The sequence below is a fragment of the Neofelis nebulosa genome, chromosome 16 (genome assembly GCF_028018385.1).
Source record: "Neofelis nebulosa isolate mNeoNeb1 chromosome 16, mNeoNeb1.pri, whole genome shotgun sequence".
NCBI lineage: Eukaryota > Metazoa > Chordata > Mammalia > Carnivora > Felidae > Neofelis > Neofelis nebulosa.
This window is the reverse complement of record NC_080797.1, coordinates 744794-760081: the sequence shown is the minus strand read 5'-3', so window position 1 is coordinate 760081 and position 15288 is coordinate 744794. Positions and strand designations below refer to the sequence as shown.

The 15288-nt window shown below is 57.6% G+C and overlaps 3 protein-coding genes across 11 annotated transcripts in view; 1 reads left to right on the top strand and 2 right to left on the bottom strand.

The window, feature by feature from the left end:
- SLC13A5 (solute carrier family 13 member 5) overlaps window positions 1-6819 on the bottom strand; it is a 39731-nt gene extending 32912 nt beyond the window's left edge. The window contains exon 1 of the mRNA XM_058703062.1: window positions 6801-6819. The gene's annotated coding sequence lies outside the window, so the exon portion shown is untranslated. The remainder of the gene's footprint in view (window positions 1-6800) is intronic.
- TEKT1 (tektin 1) overlaps window positions 1-15288 on the bottom strand; it is a 47523-nt gene that overhangs the window by 11865 nt on the left and 20370 nt on the right. The gene's annotated exons all lie outside the window — the stretch shown is intronic.
- On the top strand, window positions 6991-12122 carry FBXO39 (F-box protein 39). Of its 9 annotated transcripts, none has more exons than XM_058703075.1 (5): window positions 6991-7104; window positions 7861-8018; window positions 9532-10638; window positions 11468-11644; window positions 11827-12122. In XM_058703075.1, exons 3-5 carry the CDS (start codon window positions 9613-9615, stop codon window positions 11953-11955), a joined length of 1332 nt encoding a protein of 443 aa, XP_058559058.1. In that variant the 5' UTR covers window positions 6991-7104; window positions 7861-8018; window positions 9532-9612; the 3' UTR covers window positions 11956-12122. The 9 variants fall into 9 exon arrangements, with proteins under 9 accessions (XP_058559058.1, XP_058559056.1, XP_058559059.1 ...); XM_058703076.1 differs by having other exon boundaries at window positions 7016-7231; XM_058703080.1 differs by having other exon boundaries at window positions 7042-7112.

Here is a 15288-nt window from a genome sequence, read left to right as displayed (position 1 = left end):
AAAGGAACACGCACTCGAAGGCAGCTTTGCGCACAATTTCTGGGAGCACCTGCCCTAACCCCCCCCCCCCCAGGTCCCCAGTGGAGTCCAAAGAAATGAGACAGAGGCCCCAAAAGCTAAGTGCACTCTCAGGATTTGAACCCAGACCTCCCGGCCCTGCAGCCGCCCTGGGGGAGGCCAGCCCGGGCCACTCTGCCTGGGTTCCGGGTCTGAATCTGCTGCCTGTGGACACACGCCTGCTACCTCGCCCCTCCGTGCACGGTTTGTCTGAAGCCGGGATGATGACCTTCCCTGTTGTCTCTAGCCTCGTCAGTGATCATGTTTGCTCTGCAGACGCACCTCGGGGACACCGTGGTTCCACATGGACCATCCCGATAAAGGTGGCGTTGTAATAGAGGGAGTCGCGTGAATTTTCCGGTTTCCCACCATGCGTATGAGTTACGTTCACACCACCTGGAGCCTATAAAGTGTGCAATAGCATCATGTCTCAATCTTGAGACACAAGTAAAAATACCTTATTGCTAAAACATGCTAGCCATCCTCTGAGCGATTAGATCACTGCAGATCCCATCCCATCGCCAACATCATAGCGAAAAGTTTGAAATATTACCAGAATCACCGAAAGGTGACCCAGAGACAGGAAGTGAGCAAACGCCGTTGCACCAACAGCGTGGACAGACGAGCTCCCCGCCCGGCGGCCGCAGCCCTTCACTTGGCCGAGAGCACAGTGTCCTGTCGGGATTCAGAAGCGAGGGAAGAGCCTCTCGGGGAGGCGGCCTGCTGGCGTCCTCCATCGCCAAGCTGCTAAGTGACGTGGCTCCAGGCCCCGCATCTTGGCACACACCGCCCTGCACCCCTGGTCCCCAACGTCCCCTGGGGACGTTGCGGCTTGGTCCCCAGTAGGACCTGCCTCATCATCTCCTGTTCCTCGTGAGAGTCTGTCAGCCTGTGAGCTCCTGGCCCTATCTGCCCTCAAGGACGCTGACAAAGAAGGGGACTCCGTAGAGGCCACTGGCGGGATCGACGGGCGGGCGGGGAGCACTCACGGACACCTCCTCAGGCATTGGCGTTTCCCGGCCACTCTCCCCATTGGAAGGATGGAGCACTTTTCCTCTGGGGAAGTTTAGCAAGGCTTCTCTCCGAGGATCTTGCCTCCTTGCTTATCCTCTCCTAACCCTTCGACTCAGAGAGCTAGAGAGCACCGCGACTAAGGAGATCCTAGGCCGACCTAGGTCCTTCCCTCTTGTGCTAAAACACACACAAAATTCACCGTGTTATGCGACCACCACCACTGCCTATTCCAGAACATTTTCATCACCCCGAAGAGGAACCCCCTACTCCTTGGCCGCGCCCCACCCCCTCCGTCCCCAGCCCCTGACGGCCACGCATCCACTTTCTGTCTCTGGATTTGCCTGTTCTGGATGCTTCGTACGAACAGAATCGTAGAATATGTGGACTTGCGGCTTCTTTCGTGGAGAAGGTTTTCAAGGTCCACCCGCATCGTGGCACCTCTCAGTACGGCATCCGTCCTATGGCCTTTGTGCAGCCACCCCTCACGCTCCATCTGTCCGCTGACAGGCGTTTGGAGCTTCTGCCTCGCGGTGCTGGCTTTTTGAGGTGTGGCCCATGGACCAGCATCAGGATCACCCGGGAGCCTGTGAGAACTGCAGGATCGCAGGCCTCCCCCCCTCCTCCCAGAAATGCCATTCCACAAGATCCCCAGTGTTCCCAGCTTGGGGAGCCCCAGCCACGCGGGTCCCGGGCTCAGCAGTGCACGGACTCGCCAGTGTACCTGTTCCCCTCACCACTGGGGCTTTCTCCATCCCGTACGTGGTCTTGCGTTGGAATCGGGAGATACTTGGTGAGCCGGGGAACAAGACGTGGCGGAGGCCTCCCCTTCGAACTGGCGACCAGAGGTTCCCACACACCAACTTGGGGCTGGAGGTCCGCGATTTCAGCTCCACTCTGCCATTTGCTGGCCACACAGCTTCCTGGAGCCTCTCTCTTGAGGTCAAGGGGGCTGTCTAGTGCTTCCCGAGGACACCCGCGGGCACTCACCACGGATGTGCCACCGGACCAGCATCCACACGCACACAGAGGCGCTTTTCTCTGCCATCAGTCAACTGCCAACATATCATGTAATGTACTTAATACTGTGGCCACTTAAACGCCACTACCTCCTTAATGCTACCCTCGCCCCACACGCAAATACTCTGCTTTCCAACCTTTTGGACTGTTTCTTCTGGTATTTACCTCTATACTTCTCAAGCACCTTCTTACGCTGCTGTTTTTTTGCTTTCAATTTTAAGTATTATCGATTAATCCATAAGGATGTAGGGATACGGATTTCTCTGTTACACCACCGATCTTATACACACTGCCAGGCTTCTCTCTCTCCACTCTCCCATGCTGGTTAAATCAGCATTCAACGTTAAATTACTATGACCATGTAAATACTATAAATGATGACACCACACAAATTATGATTATATCTACTTTCTTCCGTAACTTTTCGTTTTTCCTGGAGTTGATTATTGCTCCAATTTTTCATTTTATTCTCTTTGTAGGTAACTATAAATCATTCCTAGAATTTTCTACTGGATTAGAAAGATTTCTCCTTGGCATAATCAAACACAGTAGTCTTCTGTCCATTTCATTTTGGGGGCATGTGTTCCCCAGACCTGATGAATAGCTATCATTCTGGGAATTTCTTCCACCCTCTCCAGTGTCGAGTTCTGTTCCCAAATTTCAGGTTCAGGTCATTCTCTTTCTTGTTTTGCCCCTTCTTTGCTAGAGCATATCCTCAAAGAGTTTCTTAAGAAAGAAGGCACAGAAAGCTAATTTTTGAGACCCTATATGTCTGAAAAGGATAGCTTGGATGGCAATAGAGTCCCTCTACTACCTTAAGCCTTTTAGGGGTATTACAAAAATTTTCAAACAAATATGAAAGTAGAAAGGTAATATGATATAATATTCATCACTCAGATACATCAATTGTCTTAATCCTTTCCAATCAGCTTATTTTACAGTCTGTCTCCTACAGTTCTATTTTCTGAAGTTTCCAGAGAACAGCCCTGCTCTTGCCTGTGCCTCTGACTCTCACTCAAGGAAGAGTGTTTCCTTGTGAGTCTGAACCCTGAGCCTCCATTCAGTGGGACTCTACCTGGAGGAATGACCTAGTTTGAGCTGATGTACCTTCCAGAGGGATTTTTCTGGTTGCTTCAGCCAGACTTCCCAATTTTTATGTTAATTCTTATGATGGGGGTCCCGGACCACGAGGCTAATGTAAGTCTGAATCCCAAGTACACGAATGGCGTGCACCCATGATTCTGAGGTTTCAGGAGTGTGAGTGTTTCTTCCCCACGCTCAGATCCCAGCCCAGTATAGACGAGCTGGCATGCCGTGTTCCCCTTCCACTGAACTGGTTCTTCTCTCTTAGCCACAAGTGTAGCCTCTAGGCTCCCAGCTCCATGCAGGGGAAGGGGAAGCTTACTTCCAGCCCCCCACCCCCGCCAACTTTGTGTGGACAGGACTTCTCTCTCGTCCAAGCCCTTATTATGACATGGGGACCCACGTCTCCTCCGTAAGTGCATGTGCTTAAAAGGTCAGGCCTTCATTCCTGGGACGTGGACCTTTAAAGTTTCCTTCTTTTAAAGTCAGCTGTTGGCTTAAACGTTTGCCACGTCTCACCGGGCATTTCTACATGCGCGTAGCGGGAGCTTTGGGGTTATCTAGTTTATCGTGTTGTCCGACTGTTAAAGCCAAACCCATTGTTGTAGTTCACCGCATCACTCACAACTGCAGGGTAAACGTGGGATCCCAGGGTCCGTGAGACATTTTCTCTGCACCCCTCCCAAGTCAAAGCACTGAGGATCCAACTTCCAAGGCAGAGAAAGGCATCTGTCCAGAGATGGAGAATAGGGAGTCTCTTCCTCCTTCTGAAAATTCAACCAAGCAAGAGGCAAGGGGCACAAGCAAAACGGTGAGCCCGCCTTTGCGGTGTGAGCACAGCCCGTGTCCGCCCGCAGAAGACCGTGGGAGCAGCCTGGCACAGCCCGAGCGCAGTTCTCAGTGTGACCCTGAATCAACACCAGGCCCTGCCTCTGTTCTCTCCTTACCTGGCCATGAACTATCTGGACGGTGTTTTTAAAACCCCCCAAGAGCTGCCGGATGTTTGCAGACACGGCCGCCAGCCCTTCTCCAGGCCCCTTCTCCGCGTGTCCAAGTGAAGTCTCTCAGAGCACCTGATACCTGCTTCGTCGCATGAGCTCCTAGAGACTGGGCCGCCTTCGAAGGCTGAGCCGGATCTCTGAGCGTGTGCCTCCGGCTCCAAGCCCGGGGATGGACGCCGCGAGCACTGCACACATGCCGAGGGAGTGAACGAAGCGGAGGGCGCCGGGCAGGCTCTCGTGGTGGAGCGGGCAGCGGAGGCCCAGAGAGCACAAGTCCTGGGCGGGATCCAAGCTGTTGTGGCTTGCCTCCAGCAGATCGGGGTTTGTAGCCGCTAAGTTTTTACATCCTAAATTATTTCCTAGTAATAATAAGAGTTGGCATTGGAGCTACTGGACCATCCTGTGAACGTGGTTCAACAGGAAGCTCTTTATAAATGGTTAATCAGCCAAGGAAGCTAGACGGAGCCGACGGGGAGCTTCCCTGGGATTATACGAGGAAAGGGAGGCAGGATCCAGCGTGGAATCCACATGGACGGAGTTCCGAAGCTTACACACCGGAGGCCTCATTTAAAAGACAAAAACAACAGTGACCGCAAGCTTTCATTATTGGATGTTTTTCAAAACACAGAAGTACGAGATTTGGTTGTAACCGGCTGATATAATGTCACACACGAGGGGAAAGCTGACAACCTCCCCTCCCCGCCCCAGGACCCTAGGACACCCACACCGGCAGTCTGGTCAGTATGCTCTGAACACTTTCCCTTCGCTCATGCAAACCCGGACAAGTTCACGTGGGGTTTAAATTGTTTCTTATTCCCCATATATTATCTCACTATACTCATTACTCTGCCGTTTGTCTTTTTTTTTCTTCATATATGACACACGCTCCTTACCAAAAAAAAAAAAAAAAAAAAAAAAGACCTAAACGTTCCTTTCTAACTTCTTTAGCTATTTCTACGAGCACACGAGGGCACCATTTTGCAAAGGTGGTGAGCTCCACAACTGGTGGGGGTACTGGGGCCACACACCCTTGCCACCCACGGTCCGCCTTTTCTTTCCACACTTTCCCCCACCCTTACGTCACGGGATTGCCAGATCCAGCAAATAAAAATGCATTACTTGGGACAGAAACAGTTACAAAATAATTGCATGGGACGCAGCTATACTAGAAAAATGTGGCCCTGAAACTGAAATTTCACGGGGAATCCTATATCTCATCTGGCAACCCGATTATATAAACACACACACTGGGAGTCCCACCATAAACACTGCTTTGTACCTCTGACCCCAAACACCCAAGGACATGTCTCCAGGCCAGATGATGTGGCTCTTGTCTCTTAACAGCCACATAAGAGGGCACAGTGTGGCTTCCCTAGTCTGTCCCTCCTGTCCCAAGCCCCCAGAAGGTTCCTCCGTGTCTCCTCGGTGTCACCTGCAGCTCAGGGTTTGTGCTTTGGGGACCGGGGACAGCAGCACGGAGACATAGCCCAGGAACTGGCTTTTGCACTTTAAACACACCAGGTTTTCTATACGCATTTCTTCAGGAGAAAGGCTGGCGGCCGGCTTCACGGCAAGGAAACCGAATGAGAACCTCCCGCTAACCTGGAACAGAAAAGGTGCCACAGATGGAGAAGACTCCGTTTTACACCGTCTTCCTGCGCGCCACCCCCCCTTGGCAGTCTTTCCTTGTGAAAAGGGAAGGATTTTCTTCTTGGGTTTTTTCCTCTTACAAGAAAAGGTTTAACTATTTTCCTTCGAACGGAGATACTGGTTTGCCAGCAGCCACAGAGAAACCAGGAGAGAGGCCCCCGGCTCTTGGGCCTGGGAATCCCAGGTATCAGGCACCTGGATCGGACATCCGGGCTGTAGTCTGGACACCTGGGGAACCCAGGCTTGTCTCTGGAGACTGAAAATACCCTTTCCTGTCCACCTTTCCTGAGATTCCTCACTGGTCCTTCCCAGTCAGAGACGCGGCGCTAGGAGCAGGCAGGACGGGAAGGGACAACGCGCGGGGAAAGGCAGAAACGGAAGGAGGCAGGGAGGATGCGGCTGCGGGGGGGCAGGCCGGGGCTCAGGACGCACACCGGAGCCGGGAGGCTGGTGTCAGAGGCCCACATGCACCCCCCCCCCCCGCCTTTTTGCCTGGCCTTTAGGGACACCCTAGGGCGGCCGGGAGGGGAGGGCCATGGAAAGTGGGTGCGTTAGACACCCACTCATGCCTTGTCTTAGGTGAGTCAGGTGGGCCAAGCCTTTCCGATGGGAACCACTTCCGAGTTGGGGGAAGGAGAGGGGGGTGCAGAGCGCAGCGCCTCCTCCCACAGGCCGGCACAGCCTCTTCCCCATCGCAGAGGGAAGCCCACCCTCAGTCGCGCGCACGCAGCCCCCAGCCACGCCCGGACCCCGCCCCTACCCTGCGCTCCGCCTCCGACTCTGTGACCCCGGCCCTCTGCCCTCTGGCCCTCCCCAACCCCGAGCCCCATCCACGGCCCAGACCCCGCCCCCCCTCCTCCACCCCGCGGACCCGGCCCCCAGTACTCTCTCCGGCCCCCTCCCCGCTGGTGCCTGAACCTACCCCCCTCGTATTCCCGGAGCCCACCCCGCACGGACCCCCAGCCCCGCCCCACGCACCTTTGCGCACGGAACCCGCCCTCCCGGGAACCCCGGACCAGGTCCCCCCCAGGCCCCGGCCACTTGGAGGGGCCGTCCGGCCCCCCGCACGCACCGCAGGGACCCTGGCGACCCCGGGTTGGGGCCTCGCGCCCAGGGCACAGCGGAGGCCCGCAGGCCTGGGCGCGTCACAAAGGCTCATCGCCGGCGAGGGCGCGCGTCCCGGAGGCCTGCGCGGAGTCGGCGTCGGAGCGCAGGCGGCGCGGGAGCAGGCGGGCGGCTCGCTGTCCCAGCAGCCCAAACCGGGCGCAACGAGCGGGGCGCGGTGAGCGGGTAATGGGGCCCCTGCCGCCTCCTCCTGGAAACAGGCGTCCTCGGGCACCTCCGGGCCGTGGGTGACGCGGCTTCCTTAGGTTTCTTCCCGGGCTGGCAGCTCCCCGCCTGGGGGACAGGTCTGTGAGCCCTTGGGGTGGGTTCCGATCCCTTCCCGCTCTCCGCGGGCGTTCGCGGGGAGACTTTCCCAACTTGCAACACCTCTGTTTCCCCATCCGCAAACTGGGTGTGTTCACCGCGCCCAGCAGGGACCGCCCCGGAAGCGCCTTGGCCTCCACTTACCAGGCGCAAACGCGGTATAGCCTCTGATACACACCAGGCACCTGCACGGATCAGCTCATTTAATCCTCCCGCCGCTAAGATAGAGGCGCCACTGTTATCCCTGGTTTTCAGATGTGGAGACTGAGGCACAGAGAAAATTAACTTGCCTGAGGTCATCCCTAGCAACTGATGGAACCAGGACCCGACCTCTGAGCTCCGCGGCCTGCGGCTGGCGAGGTCGTTTAGGAGGGGAGGCTGTGCCCAGTACCGACTGCGGCTTTTGGCTTTCCCAGCCCGCAGATCGGTTCTGCCCACACCACCCCGTGGTTCCGTGTCTGAGAGCTCCTGCGCCCAGTGACTGCTAGGGCAAAGGCTTTTGCTCAGCTCTGGGAGCGGCTTGGCCTCTCTCACGCGCCTAGCTCCAAGCAAAGTGCTGGGGACCCAGTTCTGTGAACAAAGAGACGACCCTCTCTCTTCCTTTGTTCAGTGTGCAAGTGCGACTCACGAGAATGAGGCCGTCCCTGGTCTCAAGGGGTGTGTGAGTCCCGCGGGAGACAGGCTGGGCCGAGGATCATCGTCAGGGATGGGCACGGGCGAGAGGGGAACCCTGGACGGGGCCAGGCCGCTGCCAAATCCCGCGTGCAGGTCTGCCTGGATCCGGAGGTGGGGGAGGGCGCCGGGCCCCAGAGGACGCGGCAGAACCAGCCTCCCACACGTCACCCCCGTCGGGGGCGCCCGGGGGTCCGTCACAGGGAGAGCCGAGAGGAGAGCGGCACGGACGCCCACCACGGTTGCACGCGGATCCTAGACGCAGCCGGGGACAGGCACGGAGAGCAAGTGAGCGACGCTCACGAGCTCACGCGCAGACGCATGTCCGTCCCGCACTGAGAAATGCGGTTAACGTGTCCCTCGGCTCCTGAGGGCTGTGTGACCACAGGCAAGCGTCCTCACCCCTCTGGGGCTCAGTTCCCATCTGTAAAGACGTACTTCCCAGAGCTCCTCCGGCCCTGCGGTTTCACGAGGCGTGAGGATAATCTCGGGCCACTTGGTAAAGTAGCCGGCAGAAGCGTTCCGGGGCCACAGGGCCGCAAGCTTGAAGAGCGGGGCCTCTGGGAGAGACAGGGAAAGGGAAAGACGAGAAGTTTCAGGCCAGGGAGACGTGGAAATCACGCCGTCAGGAAAACTTCAGCAGATGGCTCCTGTAGAAAGTCCCAGGGCCCAGCACCCCAGGTGGGCGGTGGCCGGGCCCTCCCGGGGCCTCCCTAGCTTCGTAGAGGTCTCGCCTGCAGCCCGGCTGCCAGGTCGCCCCACTTCTACGTTCCCAGTCACCGTGTCCTGCAAAGAGCGCATAAACCCACGCGTCCCCCGCTGTCCCGCTGCCCTAGCCCCAGGCTCGGAGCCCAAAGCCTGCTCTGGCCATTCATCCTCCCCCTCCCTGGAGGGTCCTTTCTAACGTCAGACTGACAACACCTGTGGACGCAGGCTCCCTGGCCCTTGCCCGGCCCCGCGGCCTCATGGGAGGCTCTCCGCCCGTGACCCTTGATGTGCCGCTAACCCTTTGAATGCAAACGCCCCCATCGGCAATTCGGTGCCAAGCAGCCAGGGTCCCCATCCCCAGAAGGGGACCCGGCATGTCGGCATGTCGGAACTCCAGTCTTGGCCCCTAGGACGCAGCCTCTGTCTGCATCGCTCCGGGGCCCCTTGACCCGGCACCTCCCCCCCGTTCCGGCTCCAACCCCCGCCCCCACAAGTGAAGTGACAATTTTTAGTTCCCCGCACGTGAACAGATCCCATTCGTTCCCAGTTCTGTGGCTTTGCGCCACGGTGCCCGCTGCCCAGGGTGCGTCCGCTCTCCTCCAGCACCGCCAGGCCGACCCGGGCTGCCTTGCGGCTCCCACGCAGCCCGCGAAGCCCCTCCCAGATGCCGCCTCCTCTGAACAGCCCTGTCCCCAGGCTTCTCGCTCCCGGGACTGTGCTGGGCGCGGGTCCCGGTGTGCGTGTGTCCGAGAGACCCCGACGGCCTGGGTCTCTGCGGGCCTTCACGGCGAGGCTCTCGCCCCTCGCGGAAGGGCGGCACGTGAGGCCGGGCTGCGAGTTCATTCAAGGGGGTCTGGTTTCTGTTCGGCAGGTCACGGTGCTTCCTTTTTACTCCCCACAGAAGACGAGCGGTCGCTTCTGTTTCCTCGTTTTTGGAAGCCCCTGCCTCCCGCACGGCTGCTCTGGACACCCCGGCTCCTCGATGGACGAAGAAAGCCGGGCCGTCCGGCCCCGAGACCAGAGCTGCTGGGCCGCCCTGCCCGACGTGTGCCTGCGTCGCGTGTTCTGGTGGCTGGGAGACAGGGACAGGTCCCGGGCCGCCCTCGTCTGCAGAAAGTGGAACCAGATGATGCACTCGGCCGACCTCTGGCGGTACAGGACCATCACGTTCAGCGGGAGACCCTCCAGGGTGCACGCGTCCGAGTTCGAGTCGGCCCTCTGGTACGTGAAGAGATTTGGCCGCTATCTGGAGCACCTGGAGATCAAGTTTCTGAACCCTTACGATGCCGTGCTCACCAAGAAGTTCCAGGTCACCATGCGAGGCCTCCTGTCCTGTCTGGGCAAGAGCAACAACCGCCTGAAGTCGCTGTCCGTGCAGCACCTGGAGCTGGACCGTCCCGTCTGGAGGAACAGCATCCGCGGCGCGTTCATCAAGAGCCTGAGCTGCTTCTTGAAGAAAGCGGGAAGGCAGCTGGATCGCCTCAGCCTGAAAGGGGCCAGGCTGACCGTGGAGCAGGGCTGCGCCGTGCTCGGCTCCCTGAGCTGCTCTCGGGGCGAGAGCCCGGTGTCCCAGCTCGACATCGAGGACTACTTCAGCCACCACCTGGCCGTCTACAGCAGCCCCCAGTTCAGCAAGACCATGGCCACGTTCCGCAGCCTGGTGTCCCTGACCCTCAACTACAACTGCATCTCGGACGAGCTGCTGGACGGCCTGTGCGAGAACAACGCCAGGACCCTCTGGACCATAAACATCAAGTGCCACGTGCACGACCCCCACGGCCAGGTCGTCTGGGGCATGTCCTGGGCCAGGCTGGCCAGGCGCGCCTCCCACCTCAAGGTGAACTTCTTCTTCGAGCGGGTCATGAAGCACGAGCGCCTGGCCCGGGTCCTCCTGCAGGAGATCCCCGTTCGGGGCCTCAGTCTGAGAAGCTGCTACTTCGGCGACCCGGACTGGTCCATGAGGCCCACGCTGACGGATCTCCTGCCCACCTTCCGGCACACGCTGCAGGTAGGGGGGCCCAGGGCCGGGAGGCTCCCCCAGGGCAGAGGCCTCTCCTCTGCTGCCTGCTCCCGGCCGGGCCTGTGCCCACTCAGGCCGACGCTCGGGCTATGTTCCCGGACTACGCGTCCCCCCCACCCACCCCCACCCCCCGCCCCTGCCCCAGGGTCACAGCGGGTGACAGCTACTGCTCACCTGTGCACGCGCAGCACGAGGCATTTTCGGGTGGGCTACCCGCCAGGGAAAGCCCTCTGTGCCCTCTCGGAGCCTCTCCAGGCTGAGGGCGGGTCTGAGGCCGCTTCCTCCCGGCACCGGGTCCCGGCAGCACACGGGAGTCTGACTCCAGACCAGACACACCAAGTCACTGAGGAGCCCAGGGGCGTGCGCGGCCCTCTCCCCTGGCCGCTTCCCCATCTGTAAAATCGGGGTCATTGTGTCCCTCCAAAGACCTCCTGGGGGGCTGGGACGACTGAGGTCAACTGATACAAATACCACCACCACCACCGAGGGCCTCTAAGTGCCGATAACTCATTTGAAGCCTGCCTGTTACTGTCCTTCCGTGAGGGGGCGGGTGGGTGGCCGCCTGGTGGCCCGGCCCGGGAGGCTGAGGGGCTGGGACCAGCGCCTCGGGCTCTGAGCTCCAAATGCCTCTTGCAGATTGGGTGAAATCACCCACACGTCCCGTCTGTTACCTGTGGCCCTGGGGCCACCGTGGTCGTCTGACCCACAGCCGGGCCGCAGGCATGTTGTGGGAGGACCCAGCCGGTCCCAGCATCTCTGCCCACTGCACCACCGCCCTCCCCCCCCCGACCCCGTCTCCCCTTCGCTGCCTTTCCAGAAACTGACATTTGAGTTCAACAACAACCACGAGTCCCTGGACGAGGAACTGTGCTTCCTCGTCTCATCCTGCAGGAAGCTGTTCTACTTCAAAATCTGGGCTTTCCTGGACGTCAGGTTCGTGGAGCGGATCCTGAAGAGCCAGGAGGAAGGGCAGTGTTCCCTGCGCACTCTCAAGGTGGGGCCCTGGGTCTGTCTCCGGCGGGACCTGCACGGGAGGGGGCCCAGAGCCCCCTCTCCCCAGCGGCTGGCTTTGGGCTGTGCCCGGCGATGCCCGACCGTGTGCGCTTGAGGCTGGGACCAGCGTGGGGCCGGCCTGGCGCAGTCACGGTGCGCGTGTCGTGTTTCTGTGCTGCGCAGGTGCGAATTTACACGAACAGGTACGAGACCAACGACGAGGACAGGACGCTGCGTGAGATCCACCGGAAGTACAGGAAACTCATCGACTCCGAGCTCAACTATTTCGTCATCGCTTACCCCATGATGTAGGGAGCACTCTCCGAGGGCGTCGGAGCCCCCCGCCGGTTCCCACAGAAGGACCCGGAACCCCCCCTCCCACCCCCCGTGTCCATGTTGCCAGTTCCACCCCATCCGACGCCCCGACAAAGGCTGGGGCCACTGGTGATGTGCCTTCAAAGTGCTATCTTTACCAACTACCCAGGGCTGGCTTCTCCTTTGTCCCTGGGCTTGGGCTGCATGGCCTGCCTCAGGCGGGAGCTGAGAGCCCGGAGCCACACAGAGCAGTGCCTCGCCCGACTCCTAGAACACCTAGAACACCTCGGGGGGCAAACAGAACCGCGCTTTCCCCCCAGCTGGCCAATTCGGAAAAGCCTGCTGTCCCTGGTGACTGCAGGAGCCCCAGCACCAGCTCAGCGCTGGGTTGGAAATGCACGTCCTCTGGGAGGTGGGGAAATTCCCGCTTGTAAGTTTTTTTTAACTTTTATTTATTTTTGAGAGAGAGAGAGCGCGCACGTGTGAGCAGGGGAGGGGCAGAGAGGGAGACACAGAATCTGAAGCAGGCTCCAGGCTCTGAGCTGTCAGCATGGAGCCTGAGGTGGGGCTCCAACTCACGAACCCGAGAACATGACCTGAGCCCAAGTCCGGTGCTTAACCGACGGAGCCACCCACGCGCCCCCAAACTCCCGCTTTTAAATGCAGCCGCTCAGAACTGGGCCCACCTCCCCTGACCCCTGCACAGTGATCCCACGCCAGCGGCGCTGTGGCCATCACTCCCACTTACAAAGAATTGTAATGTCCTGGGGACACATCCCTAATTCGGTGTTAAGCGAGAAGGCCAGGACACAAAGCTGCATGTTTGGTGGGATATCAATCATGTAAAGTGTGTAGGGGGGCGTTTTGAAAGCAGAGAAGAGCTACCCCAGAAATGTTAACAGCGTCCCTGGGTGATGGGATTATACGTGGTTTTTGTTTCCCTTTTTATGCTTTACCCCACTTCTCAAACTTTCTACAAGGGCTGTGTGTTATTTTTAGAATGGGGGGGGGGCGCCTGGGTGGCTCAGTCGGTCAAGCGTCCGACTTCAGCTCAGGTCACCATCTCACGGTCTGCGAGTTCGAGCCCCGCGTCGGGCTCTGGGCTGATGGCTCAGAGCCTGGAGCCTGCTTCTGGTTCTGTGTCTCCCTCTCTTTCTGCCCCTCCCCCGTTCATGCTCTGTCTCTCTCTGTCTCAAAAATAAATAAACGTTGGGGCGCCTGGGTGGCGCAGTCGGTTAAGCGTCCGACTTCAGCCAGGTCACGATCTCGCGGTCCGTGAGTTCGAGCCCCGCGTCAGGCTCTGGGCTGATGGCTCGGAGCCTGGAGCCTGTTTCCGATTCTGTGTCTCCCTCTCTCTCTGCCCCTCCCCTGTTCATGCTCTGTCTCTCTCTGTCCCAAAAATAAATAAAAAAACGTTGAAAAAAAAAAATTTAAAAAAAAAAATAATAATAAATAAATAAATAAATAAACGTTAAAAAAAAAAAAAAGAATGGAGGGGGGTGGTCTCCTGTGTTTTAAATAGGAAGTAATTACAAATCCTTGGGCCCAGGCCCCAGACATGTATTAATCCTGGTCTTTTGAGATTTTTGTGCATATATTTGCATAAAGGGTTTTTTTCCCAATAGACCTCAATTAATAAAATTTCAGAGTACCTTCGACAAGGGTCTCGTTGCAGACTTGATTTGCGCAGCCTTCTGTGTGCTCTGTCCGCATCTGTGCAGCTGCCCAGGCCTCTGTGAGAGCTCCTGTGGATCCAGTGTTTTTGAGGTCCCAGCACCTCCGTGGCCACGGCCCCAGGAACCACCCTGCAGCTGCTGGGTCCCCGTGGCTCCTGTCTCACTAGCATTCAGGATAGACCAACACAGGCGAGGGGGTAGGTCCCCCTGTTGGGACACCAGAGGGGCCCTGGGAGCCACAAGGGCACAGCCAGCTCAGTGAGGAGAGCCTCGGCTAGAATGCAGACCACCTGTAAGAATGACTGGCTGGTTGACTGGCTATTTGGTTGATTGGCTGGCTGATTAACTGGCTGGTTGACTGACTGATCGTCTGGTTGGTTGACTGACTGGCTGGTTGATCGACTGATTGGCTGGTTGATCGACTGATTGGCTCGTTGGTCGACTGATTGGCTGGTTGGTTGATTGACTGATTGGCTATTTGGCTGATTGGCTGGCTGATTAAGTGGCTGGTTGATTGACTGATCGTCTGGTTGGTTGACTGACTGGCTGGTTGATCGACTGATTGGCTGGTTGATCGACTGATTGGCTCGTTGGTTGACTGATTGGCTGGTTGGTTGATTGACTGATTGGCTATTTGGCTGATTGGCTGGCTGATTAACTGGCTGGTTGACTGACTGATCGTCTGGTTGGTTGACTGATTGGCTACTTGGTTGACTGATTGGCTGGTTGATCGACTGATTGGCTGGTTGATCGACTGATTGGCTGGTTGGTTGGTTGACTGATTGGCTATTTGGCTGATTGGCTGGCTGATTAACTGGCTGGTTGACTGACTGATCGTCTGGTTGGTTGACTGATTGGCTACTTGGTTGACTGATTGGCTGGTTGGTTGGTTGACTGATTGGCTGGTTGGTTGATTGACTGATTGGCTATTTGGCTGATTGGCTGGCTGATTAAGTGGCTGGTTGACTGACTGATCGTCTGGTTGGTTGACTGACTGGCTGGTTGGTTGCCTGGCTGGTTGATTGACTGGCTGGCTGGTTGGTTGACTGATCATCTGGTTGGTTGACTGACTGCTGGTTGGTTGACTGGCTGGTTGACTGACTGATTGGCTGCTTGGTTGACTGATTCGTTGGTTGACTGATTGGCTGCTTGGTTGACTGATTGGCTGGTTGGTTGGTTGACTGATTGGCTGGTTGGTTGATTGACTGATTGGCTATTTGGCTGATTGGCTGGCTGATTAAGTGGCTGGTTGACTGACTGATCGTCTGGTTGGTTGACTGACTGGCTGGTTGGTTGCCTGGCTGGTTGATTGACTGGCTGGCTGGTTGGTTGACTGATCATCTGGTTGGTTGACTGACTGCTGGTTGGTTGACTGGCTGGTTGACTGACTGATTGGCTGCTTGGTTGACTGATTCGTTGGTTGACTGATTGGCTGCTTGGTTGACTGACGGCTGGTTGACTGACTGGCTAATGACTTCTCGGCATGGACCAGTTTTGGACAGCTTGCTTTCATCTCCAAACATGGAATCTGAGTGTAGAGAGGTCTCATACAGACAACACATTAACACATTTTATGGACATGTTTTCCAAAGAAGTGTGGGCTCAGTTTACAGTTCAGACAATCTTAAGTCTGGCTCAATAGTTAACCTGGGTT